This window comes from Poeciliopsis prolifica, unplaced genomic scaffold (assembly GCF_027474105.1).
Source record: "Poeciliopsis prolifica strain line A6 unplaced genomic scaffold, Auburn_PproV2 SCAFFOLD081, whole genome shotgun sequence".
In the NCBI taxonomy this organism is placed as follows: Eukaryota; Metazoa; Chordata; class Actinopteri; order Cyprinodontiformes; family Poeciliidae; genus Poeciliopsis; species Poeciliopsis prolifica.
Genome location: NW_026562456.1, coordinates 1150753 through 1163092, shown reverse-complemented (window position 1 = coordinate 1163092; position 12340 = coordinate 1150753). Strand labels below are relative to the sequence as shown.

The 12340-nt window shown below is 39.9% G+C and overlaps 1 protein-coding gene across 1 annotated transcript in view; it reads right to left on the bottom strand.

Moving 5' to 3' along the window:
* Positions 1-3969: 3969 nt before the first annotated feature.
* Positions 3970-12340, bottom strand: part of LOC129352825 (thyrotropin-releasing hormone-degrading ectoenzyme-like) — a 146286-nt gene continuing 137915 nt past the window's right edge. The window contains exons 17-20 of the mRNA XM_055021990.1: positions 11882-12049; positions 9630-9770; positions 9472-9553; positions 3970-7080 (exon numbers count right to left, since the gene is read on the bottom strand). Coding sequence (XP_054877965.1) covers positions 6928-7080; positions 9472-9553; positions 9630-9770; positions 11882-12049 — 544 coding nt within the window. The 3' untranslated portion in view covers positions 3970-6927. The remainder of the gene's footprint in view (positions 7081-9471; positions 9554-9629; positions 9771-11881; positions 12050-12340) is intronic.

Sequence of the window (12340 nt, the reverse complement as noted above, 5' to 3'; positions counted from 1 at the left end):
AAACGACTTAAAGGTTAAAAACACCGACAGCTACAAAACCAGCGAACATTACAAGTATGAAACAAAGTCATTTAAAAACAGGAAATGAGTCACTTTAATCAACATTAGTTAGTTTTGAAGTCAAGTCAGAAACACCTGGTGAAATTCAGCGGGTTTGTTGCAAATGGGTTTTTCTCTCAGTGTCTGAGCTAAATGAAGGAGAACGACTGAATGGTTCTTTGTTTTCATTTCACTTCCAGCCACAAAATGCAGAATCAGCTAAAAGTGACTCAGCAGGTCAAACATGTAGAGCTGATAAATCAGCAAAGATATCAGAGGCTCAGTTAACAGGCCAAAGGTCAAAGTTCATACAGGAAAGCATGGCTTTATCCAATTTTTCATTGGATAAATAGAATTTATCCAATGAAACTGAACTAAAAAAGTAAAACCATCTTTATTTCCAAAAGATGATTTGGTAAAAAGAAAAATTACATTTGGCCAACAACAACTTCATCGATTATATTAGGAAGGTAAAAATACAGAAAGCTGAATTTGACTGAAACCAGATTTAATCAAAAACACAAAGAACTCTTGTTTTGTCTGAATGGCCTAGTCAAAGTTCTGAGTGCTCAGAAACAAACAGAACTAGACTTTAACCTCTGTGTAAGCGTTGAGTTGTACTTTTTGATCATTTGTGTTTCCATGAAGCTGTGCAGAAGCGTTTTCTCCGCTTCCATTCACAACAACACAAACACTTCCTGCTTCTGTCTCCTCTCTATCTTCCGTTCGCCTCATTTCTCTTTCTGTCACTTTCCTTCCCGGCGCCATTAATCTCAGCAGCCTCCGCCCACAAACACGGCGCCGCGTTTCTGCCGCATCTCCAGACGTTTCTCTGACATCTTCATAGGAACGGGAGCAAACGCAGCAGAAACGCGTTGATTTCTCCAACAGCTGATTAGAAGAGCGAGAAGATCGGATCCATTTTGGCAGGATTGGTTTTCCTCACAGCGAGGGTAAAACCGCTCCAGAGTCTCTGTGGAGTGATTTCCCATGATGCCGTGGGAACGCAGCGGCGTCATTCATCACGGTGGAAGACGTTTGGAGACGTCGAGCGCATGTGGCGCTCTGAGCTCTGGGGTTCTGATCCAGTCCCTGAACCCGACACTTCCTCCTCCCTCCATCAAATCAGTGAAAACTCCTCCAGCTGCGGTTTGCCGGGGATTCTGGGAAAAGCGGGCCAGCGGCAGTCAGAGTGGCGGCGTCGCGGCTCACCGGTGGGAACGTTCATCAGCCGCCGCTCCGCTGGGGCGTCGGAAACGACACAAACTGGTTCCTGCTTAATTATTCAAGCCAGAAAACAAATCCTGGCTGAATTACTGAAAGTTTCTGCTGCAAACATTTTAAAGTCTCTCAGTTGAAACAGACATTAAAGCTTGAAGTGATATTTGCCTGTTTTTGTTTGCAGAACCGATTAGGAGTCGATGCGGCGGAGAATCGGAGGCCTGATGGGAGGAGGATTGTTCTTCCCCAGAAACCAGAACAGTTTTTATTCTCTTTAAACTTCTGATCACATCAGAGCCGATCAATAATCTGCAACGTCATTTTAGCTCAAATGAAAAAAGACATTTTAAAAGTTTTACTTTAAAAGTAAAAGAAAAATGTAAATACTTTAGGAAAGAAAGACACTGGCAAAAATATCAGGAGTTCATTAAGTAAAAGTATTTTATTTTTCTGTCCTTTATGGGATTATCTTCCTTATTTGAGCAAATAAAGCTCAGTAAAAATATGAAGTAGAAAATAAAAGACTTTAAAAACATGTTTTTCTTTCCTGGTGTTTTGGATGTGAAGATGCTTTGAGATGCTATTTTAGGCTTGAACAGCTTCAGCGACATGCTAACTGCTGTTAGCTCAACTTCAGTCTTCTCCAGCGACCAATGAGATTAGGACGCAGAAATCAGTCAGATTTACAGACGGACACAAACGCAGCAAACAAAAAGACATTTTCATGCAAAAAAAAAAATTTTTTAAATGTCGTCTATCAAAATTAGCATGTTAAAGTGTTTTTCTGTAATTTCTGAGCTTCATTCTCAGACCACAGAAAGTTGAACTTCAGACTATAATCCCAGATTATTGAGGAGCTTCAGAAACGTTGCTTTGGCTCCCAGTTCTGTTTATAATTGTTCTGCTTTAACCTAAACCAGAACATTAACCTTTAAACCAGAACATTAATGTTTGATCAAAGTCAGTTTTTCTCCCTTAATGATCTGCCAGCCGTCTGATCACATGCAGACATTTTAAGCCTCAAACATCCACAAATTATGAAGATTGTCATTGTGTGTGGAGATAAAACCTGTAAAAGCCGTTGAGTTCTGTGATTCCTACATCGATCTGCTGCAGGCCAGGTGAAATTTTATCTGCCGGTTTTTCTTCCCAACGCAGAAACTGAGTTCAAAAAGCTCATTTTCTCCAGTCGGCTCACATCCGCTCACAGGGAGCTCAAATCAATCAGTTCATGGACTCTTGCTTTGTTTACACCTTTCCCCCAGATGACACGTTTCAAATAACAGCCACAGAAATATTTGTCAAAATCCTGCTATCAGCGGCACTCAGGTGTTCCCAGAACGCCATCAGGAATGCCGATCGCCGTCCGGGGAACGCCACGCGATACGCTGAGAACAAGCGCCCCCCAGCCGACCCGCCGCCTCTAACAGCTGCCTGGTTGTTGTGTTTATTTGCATTTAGAGTAGAAAGGTAGGAACCTTCACAAGTGGACACCAGAGATGCATGTTAATGTGGGCCGTCCACTGGAGACGGCCGCATGTGGAGCTGCATGTTAACAGCAGGCGCAAACAGCGACACAACACGGGGTGGAACAGTCCCACAGAGACCCACAGAGTCCAGAGTCCCACAGAGACCCACAGAGACCCACAGAGACCCACAGAGTCCCACAGAGACCCACAGAGTCCAGAGACCCACCGAGACCCACCGAGACCCACCGAGACCCACAGAGACCCACAGAGACCCACAGAGTCCAGAGACCCACAGAGACCCTGAAACAAGACAAAGCAAACTCTTCTAGGCAATAAATTATTGCTTCTCAAAAGAAATAATTCAATTAATCGCCTCATAAATGAAAACAAACTCATTAATTTCCATTTATTGATTTTTTCTGGATGATGAAAGTTTTCAGTTTGGTGTTTTGGTCTCAACTGGACGTTTCTTTTCTTGTTCATAGAAACTTCATAATTATTTTCATTTGTTTATTTTGGATATTTAAATCGTTTTCCTGTTCCAGCGTTAAATGTTCATTGGAATTTGTTATTATCTCATTATCATAATATTATATTAAAATGGTCTCAAAACGATATTATCGTTTATCGCAATAACTTCTGGGACAATTTATCATCCAGCTGTATCTGTTATTGTGACAGAGCCACTAAGATTGTTTTAAGTTAATAATCCTTTTTTTAAAACAATTTTGTTCAAATAAAAGAAAACATTTAACAGTACTTTGTTTTAATTGTTAAATTACTTAATATTACAAGAAAAACATCAGTGGAATTTTAATAAAGATGTAATATTAGTAAAAAGAATTAAGAATTAATTCATCTGCATCACTTATTATTGGTCCAGAAATGATTTGAGTGGATCTGAGCTTTGCTCTCATTCAAACATTATGCTGTAATTTTAAGGCTTTCATCTGGAAACACTGTGATTTTATTCCATTAATGTTTCCCGTACCTTTTAGAAAAGCTCTTCGTCTTTCCCCGACACGCTGCTGTACCACTTTAGAAGATGGTTTGGACATTTTTCCTCCTGAATTCATTTCCATCTCCGTTCTTTTCTTCACCATGAATAAAAAACTAACCACCGTTTTCACCGATTCCTTAAAATGTGACCAACATCAACGACTCGTGTTTTTAAGACGAGCAGAAACTCTGGATCATTTCCATCAGGTGCAACACATTGTGGTTTCCCAGACAAACTGAATAATTTTTGTTGTTTTTATTTTAATACGGTCCAACACAAGAAACCAACACAACGCAAACAGGAAGTTGGGCTAAAATGTTGCCTGCAACTTCCTGTTTCCTTCAGATTTTGATCGTGCGCCTTCAGTCATAAACACCATTTTTACCAACACAGACAGTTTCAGATTGCACTTTCTCTTTAAATATCACGTTTGTATAATTTACAGTGTTTACTGTACAGGTGCTGTGCTTTTAATGCCTGTAAACCTGATTTCTCTGACTGGACGCTAATCGCAGCCGCCGTCATTCTTTCCTCCTGGTCCAATTAGAGATGACCAGAATCATAATTAGCCGTTCCCATCATCATCATCATCTTCATCACGAGCACACACCACTGGACACGATGTACGGAAAGAGGCCCGTTCATTCATATATGGCTCAGTTACGAACATCAAAGCTGGATCAGCAGAGGAGCATCTCCAAAACGTTTCTCCGGTCCGAGGTTCTGGAAATGTTCTGGAAATGTTCTGTCAAGATCCGTCCAAAAGTTCAGTTTCTCCAGAGCAAAAGAAACGGTACAATCCAAGTAAAGTTCGTGATTTGTTCCAAAAATGCGTCCAAAAACTCTGCTGCGCTGAAGACAAGCAGATTTGTGGGATGAGTTCAAAGTTCACAGCGCCGAACCCTGAGGTCCATCAGGTCCAATCGGGTCAACATCAGTAATCTGCTGTAAAAAGCAACATCATATAAAACAACCAAATCTTTAACGCGGATGGGATCAGCCGAGGCAGCAGATTTTATTTTAGCTCAGATGTTATAAACTCATTATGCATAAATATGCAAATAATGTCATCAACTTTTTGAAGAGTTTTGGAAAATCTATTTTTCTATATTTTGTCAACTTGCCCAAAAACCAGCATCTTGTCTGTTTTCAGAAGAAATGATTCAAATAATAAAAGTTACTTTTTGTCATTTCTTTCTTTTTCAGAAAAATAAAAATAAATCCTTTCTAATTGAAAATCAGAATTTATTTTTAATCGAATGGATCAAATTTCATTTTAAATAAATACAAATTCAGCCAATAAACATCCAGTTGCTCTGCAGTTTCGGACGCTTGGCGATAAACTATTTTAAAACTATAACTTGTTTCATTGCCGTCATTTCGGTCGGATCGTTTTTAATAAAAATAAAACTTTGCAGCGTCATGAAGTCTCAAAATCACAGCAGCAACTAAGCAGAAAAACTTTCCTGAACAAACTTGATCTGCAACATAACAGAAAATGAAAGAGAAAATATTGAAATTATTTAACAACATCCATGTTTCCCTTTCAGTTTATTTTTCTTAATTTACATTTTAACCGTGTAAATCAACTGGATTTCAGTTACACCCCATAAAATGTTAAGTTTATGGGACTTTAACAATAATGAGGTAATTTATACATTTATAAATGGAAAATTGATCTCTGCCTTAAATAGAAAAATGAGTGAAAATTGAGACTTTGATGTATAATTAATAGCTTTGTCTAAAATGCTGTTGGACATTTAGACTTCAAATGTTTGTCAAACCTGTTATTTTCCAACCTGCCAGGATGAAATGACAGCATCGTGTCTTTCATGTTGCAGCCATTTCTGTTTTGTTTTCTCTTCAGACGTTTTCAGCTCATTAAAGCCAAAGACCAACCAGAACATCGTCGCTCATCAGAGAACAATTATTCCTGCACAGGTGGGGCTCCACGCTGCCGTCATCTTTATTACTTTTTGTTGTTTTGTTTCCCGTTCTGAAGCAGCAAAAGCTTCAAACCGCTGAAGTTTTTGTGTTGAAGTTTTTGACTTCCAGCTGCGTCAGTGTGAATGCTGCGAAGCGCTAATGAGTCTGAATGAGTTTTCTGAATGCTGTGAACAGAGGAGATCTGGTTCAAACCGCGTTAATAACAGCTCTGATCGACATGCCGTCAAATGGAAGCTGGTTAAATAAAGAAAACAAAAGTCACATTTGAACTCAATCTCTGATATTTTATCACGCAGAAAGGTTTTTCATTCGAAAGTCAAAAATCTTTGTTCAGAATGTTTGTAGGTTGATTTTAGGCCGTCTGCTCTGATTGGTCCAGACTGGAGGTCTGATGAGGCCGTCTGCTCTGATTGGCCAGTTAAAGTTCTAAACTCTTCAACTTACAGACATTGCTACTAATTTTGAGAGGTTTCAGATCTTTCTAAAAACCACAGCAACTGATTAAGACATTTGGAAACTGAAATATTGAAAGTATTTTGTTTTCACTGGCATCATCAGTAGATCTTTGCACATTAATTGTTTCTTTTTTCCATCTATTAAGATTGTTTGCCTCAAAGTCCTTCCGGTATTAATGCGGCTAACGTCGCGTACATCTCCCACTAACGCCTGTAGATGCATATTTCACACGATCCTCTTCTAGGGATTTGAAATTAAACCCAATTATGTTTAATTTCACCAACCTCTAGAAACAAAAAGTTTCATCAGTCCACAGATTTACCATTTAAACTTTATATCACTTATATGGCTTATGTTTAATTGAATTCGAGATGTTAGCAATCAGTTTACTTCTTTTCAATGTAAAGAAATTAAATGTGAAAGCTTAAGGGTATAGTGGCCAAATATTCTGGTTTTCTTTAAATTCCAAAGTTTTTGTTGTTACATTTTGTTGGTTGTTATTTTGTTGACGGATATAAAATCCGAGGCTCGCTAACCCATGCTAGCTTTGATGCTAGCCTGGATGCTAGCCTGGATCAACTGTTGTCACGTTTTTACAGCACAATTTGACCACAAGGGCTTCATGTTGAGAAACACCATCGATGAACACATTAAACTTCTTTTAAAACATAACCAGTTCAGAAACCAGCCCATGAGCCAGGCAGGCCAGTTGTTTTGAGTGCGTCCATTAGCTAGAAGTGCGTTAGCTTAGCAGTCAGAGTGCAGCTAGCTTCGCTCCAGCGAGCCAGCGGAGCGTTAGCCGTAGGTGGAGCTTGGAGGTTTGCGAAGCCACTGGTAGAAGTGCCGCCGGTGGAGGCGGTGCCAACGGACGTTCCCCTCTACGATTTCCAAGGCTCGGGGCAGCGCAGGCCCCGCCCCCACGCCGCTGGACTGGATAAACTCCTTTAACTGGTGAAGGAGAGGATGGGGTGAAAACACAAATGTTAAAAACAAGAGTTATTGGTGATGGATCGAACATCGGCTTCAACCAACCCAGGAAAACTGTGCGTGTCTAAGTTTTGTATTTTTATTCAACAAATATTTTTTATCTCAAACAGATATTAGCTATTTGCTGAATGTGCAAATACAACTAATTCAGACTCAGTAACTCAGTAGCCTGTCATGAAACGGACAGAAGAGAAAGTGTCTCAGGCTTCAAAATCATGAGATCTTATAAAATCTAATTTAAATTTAAATTAGTCATAAACTGATGAAGCTGTTTGCTGGAATGCACAAAGATAATTTCCAGGCAGTGAATGCTGTTAAAATGATTTTCATAACTTGATTTATTGATGTTTCTTCAGTGATAATATGACAAACAGTTTCCATTATAAATGTGCACAAAACTGTCAATATTCTGCTAATGTTGAAAAAATGTAATTTCACAAGTGGCAGAAAAATAAGAAACAAAATGAAAATCACATGTTAACAAACTTGAGTAAATCATAAGTCATCCAAAAAACCTGCAGCGCCATCATCCACCAACCACTTCCTGTCTTCTTTTTTGTCATTTCTACCAGTAGTAGCATCCAGTCTTTGATCATGTGACTCATGATGGAAAAAAAGTGTTTTGCAAAATAAACCAATTTCAATATGGATAAAAACGGCAAAACTAGCTGGTATGCTTCTGCTAAGCTAATTAATTTTTTAAAAGTCAAATTCTGTCAAAAGAAACGCAGCTAATTTCTTTTTGCATCCTGTAAACCAGACAGAGGAGCGATTATTTACTGGAGGCTTTACTGGGTTTTAATGACGCTGGACTCAAACCGTGGAAGAGCAGACAGTTTCTTAGCTGCTTTATATTTTTACAGAACCGGTTCTGACCAAACACTGGAAACGTTTCAGCTGAAACCGCAACGTGTGCGACAGCGAATTAAAGAAAAGCATCTGAAAAGAAGATTTTTTTAATGTGAAAAGAGAAATAATTGAAGTTGTTCAGGTCAAAGACCAAAGAGGGAACTTGGTTCTGTTTGACAGATCCAGTGGAGCGCAGAAGGAAAGCTTTCCCTTTAAGTCTCTTTACTTTGAATCATTTGTTAACGCTGCACTCGCTTCCCTCTCCACAGTTTCAGTTTCTATTTACTTTCTCCTTCCCTTTCTTCCTTTTTGCTCCCCAGAGTGATTCACCCAGACATTTGTTCAGATCTGAAATAAAAACCCCACGTCAATCTTTCCCTTTGTTGAGGTTTTGTATTCCAGCGTCCCGAGGGAAATAATGATGTTTTGTTCTGAGGTTTCACTGACAGTCGAAGCCATACAGAGACTGTAATTTGTTACCATAACAACAAGAAGACTAGAAAAAGGGCAAAGTGATGGATTTTCATTGAGGAACAGCGTTAACCTTTCAGCTTTTATGTTATTTCTGCTTCGTGTTTTTGTCCAGGCGTCTTTCCTTTTGTGTGAATAAAACAGGTGAAGCAGCTGTGAAATGACTCCACATAGAAATGATTAATCCAGCTTTACTAACCCAGATTAATCAACCCAGAATGTAAAATACTGATGAGGTGGCGAGTCCCAGAAGGACGTCTTAATACGCCGTGATTAATTGATGTCTCAGATTTTCTAACGGCCGCAGATCAAAGGCTTTTTCAGTCCTGCTGCTTCGTACTTCACCGAACTACCAAAAGATTTACATTTGCTAAATTGGTAATAAGAAGGATCATTTATCCTGGTCGACAGATTTTCTTCTTCTTATAACCAAACTCATAGCAGCACATCAGTTCTGCTAAATATGGCAGGTTGGGGAACAACATCAGCTCAAAAATCGAGAAGCTGTACGGAGTTTTAGTCCCTGACGGTTCGGTACATCCGGTTCTGAACCAAAGTTGCAACATGTTGCATTTCCAGTTGCTTCAGTTCTCTTTCGCACTGCGCTGAGTCAAACTAACCAAATTAATTAAGCAGCCTGTTCCCCTCTTCACCTGGGGGGGCGCTACGCCAAGAGCCACTGAAGGAAACAACATGAAAACCTCAGAAGAAGACAAAGTGCTGTCAGATTTTAGCGATTACAGGATTTCAGTCTTTGGCTGAAAACCACGAACCATTTCTCCCGTTAGCACTAAGCTAACGCATTTGTTTTGGTATTTACCCAGAATGCCGAGCGCTGCAATCTGCTTCCTGCTTTTGCATTTCAACCGAACAGAGTTAGGTTTGAAGGCAAACCAGGGTTTGATTTTCAGGCCAAATACACATTTGAGCCTGAAGTTCAAGTCGTTTTAACACCTGATCGGTTTGATCGGTTTGTTTGGACCAAAACTGCAACATTCGATTCATTTGTTTTGTTTGTGTTTCTGTTTTTACCTCATTAAGTTCTCGCTCCGTGTTCAGGAACTCTGTCACTCCACCGATGAGTTTTGAATTCATGAACAAAGCTTCTCCGTATCTGGAGAGAAACGGCAACGCGGTCAGAGGAAACAGGAAACAGGAAACAGGAAGTGGGCCAGGCGCTCCTGTCTCACCGGGCGTTCAGGATGTCCCACTTGTCTCTGAAGTATTTCCAGGCCAGGTTCCGACCTTGAGGGTTTCGTCCCACGTGGATGATGACGTCGATCACGTCCTGCTCGGGGACGAGGTCAGAGGTCAGAGACAGATTCAGTAACCTAGAAAAAACAAACGCAAGAAAAAGAAAAACAGGATTTAAAGAAGGTTTGTAACCAACTATAATTCATTTTAAAACAGGATGTAAAAGTCAAAAATCAAATCATCAAGGTAGAAAATCAGTTCAGACAAAGTTAGATTAAGAATTTATGCTTAATCGATTAATCAAATTAATTGATTACTGAAATAATCGTCAACTAATTTAGTAATTAATTGTTAACTGGAGAACAGACTAAAAAAATCCTTTTGTGAAAGAACTAAAACACTCAGCAGTAAAAAGGTCAAAACTAAACAACATATCTATACATTTGAATTAAATCTTTTTTAAATATGCTATAAAAAGTTTCCATTAGTTACCAAATCTAAACTGGGCCTTAAACGATTAACGTTATTAATCATTTAGTGATGGTAAGCTGATTGCTTCAAAAGTGTCACAATGGCGACAAAAATGATCATTTTAAATTAAACTTTGAAACGACTCTGAGTTGTAAAGTTACTGACCAGTTAGTTGATGATCAACAACAAAACAACCATTTGAGTCTGTTTCTGAAAAACATCCTGATATGTGAGAATTTCAGTTTTCCATCTGCACTGAGGCGTGACCTCCCCGATTTCATTTCCCAAAGAGAAGCGCACGCCTCCAAGCCGCAGGAAATAAAGACTTTGGTCCCTTTGCAGAGACTCTGTGACCTTCAGCCACACAAACATGGAGCCGAGGCAGGAAAAGGTCAGATGAAAATTGATATTTTCTGGTCGTGTTGTCGGCGTCCCTCCGCTCGCTGTTCCTGTCAACCAAAAATCACTTCCTGAAAGGACACACCTGAGCTGCAGTAATCAGATTACTCCAGGCTGCAGCTGACTGACAGAAGGATTTCACAAACATGAGAAATAACATGTTTTCTGTGTTTTCTTTAGATGTGGGAGGGAAAAAGTTCAGAGTTTTCTTTCACTTTCCTTTTTCCCATTTCTGTGTTTTCCTGTTGGTTTGGTTTCTGCTGCCGTTTCATTAAACCCTGAAATCAATTTCCTCTCCTTTCCCACAATCCCTCTGTGCTGAAACCATTTCCTCTGTGACCAATCAGGGAGCTTCACGGCTTCGCGTGATGACTCCGCCGTGTGTGTGTGTGTGTGCGTGTGCGTGTGTGTGTGTGTGTGCGGCTGATTGGATCAGGTGTACCTGCACACACAAACACACACATTCATGCAACAACCTTGCTCTGAGTGTGTAACATCCATCTTCCACATATTTCTGAACACAATCGCTGCGGCTAACGGCTGATGAACTCTGATGTTCCCTCAGACGCAGCCAGAGCCGATTCCTCTGCTTTAAGCTCACATTTTCACCAACTTTCATTCACTTTGCACCATCTTTAGTCAGAATATCACAGGAACCAACCTCAGGAGAGCCTGACCTTTCACCTCATTTAAATGAAAATATTTGACCTCTATGTAAGCAACTGTAATCTGATTACTGGGTTGATGTAGCGCTTAATGATTTCCTCGTTCCTGAAGAAGGAAGTCAGATTAGAGAAACTCGTTTCAGAATAATTGCAGATGGACTAAAAAAGGAGCAACTTTTCTGCTAATAAAAATCTGAAACTTTTTGAGCTGCAAAAGTTCACATGAAAAAAACTCAAACATCAAAATTTAGCAAAAAATTGTTGAGAATAATCTTAGAATTTGTTTTAGGAAAAACAAGGAAATTCCTCATCTCCAAAGTCACAAATCTGCTAAGAAAAACTGAAATTTTGAAGTTAATCTCAGACATTTTCTATGATGAAACTAAAACAATTTTGTTCACCGAAAGTCAAACATTTGCAAAAAAAAAAAAAAATCTCAGAAATATTGAGTAATGGCTAAAGTTTTCTCTGAATCTCATGAAATTTTCTGAAGAATTTAAAATTTGTTGAACTTTAATATTTTTTCTTGCTGTTTTCCTCTGCAGAGGATGCTAATGTGATGCACAGCTAGCTAGTGCGTCACAAAGCAGCAGAGTAAACAAAGGCGTAAAATAATCCCAGAATGAAGAGCGATCTCTGAGCCACTCCCTGCCTGATCGATGGTATTGATTAGGCTTCAACCCCTTCCTGTTCCAGCAGAAGAGACGCAGCACCTGTTGAGGAGGAAGGTGTTGTCGGAGCAGGTCAGCGCCTCCAGCAGGATCTTCTTCTCTGAGACGGCGCTGGTGGAGTGAAACTTCATCCAGATGAACTCCCACACGTCCTCGTCCATCAGGCTGACCCCGGTGCAGTAAACGATGTCCCGGATGTTGGGAGGAATCCTGCAGACGGGATGAAAATAAAGAAATAAGAGAGTTCAGACATGGGAAATGTAAAGCGTGCTGATAAGGGCTGGATTTAACTGGTGAGGGAAGAGCAGGACGAGAGCAGGAATCGTAATGAATCCAAAAGCCCTGATAAGACGCTTCCTCTGGATTAACCCCGACACTTTCTGGGTGCTAATTTCTCTCTCAGCAGGAAGCTGCACTGAAAAACCTTCAGCTGGACATGAAAACACACCTTACGCTGCAAAAAAACAGCATTTTTATCTAGTTTCTCCTGCAAATATAGTA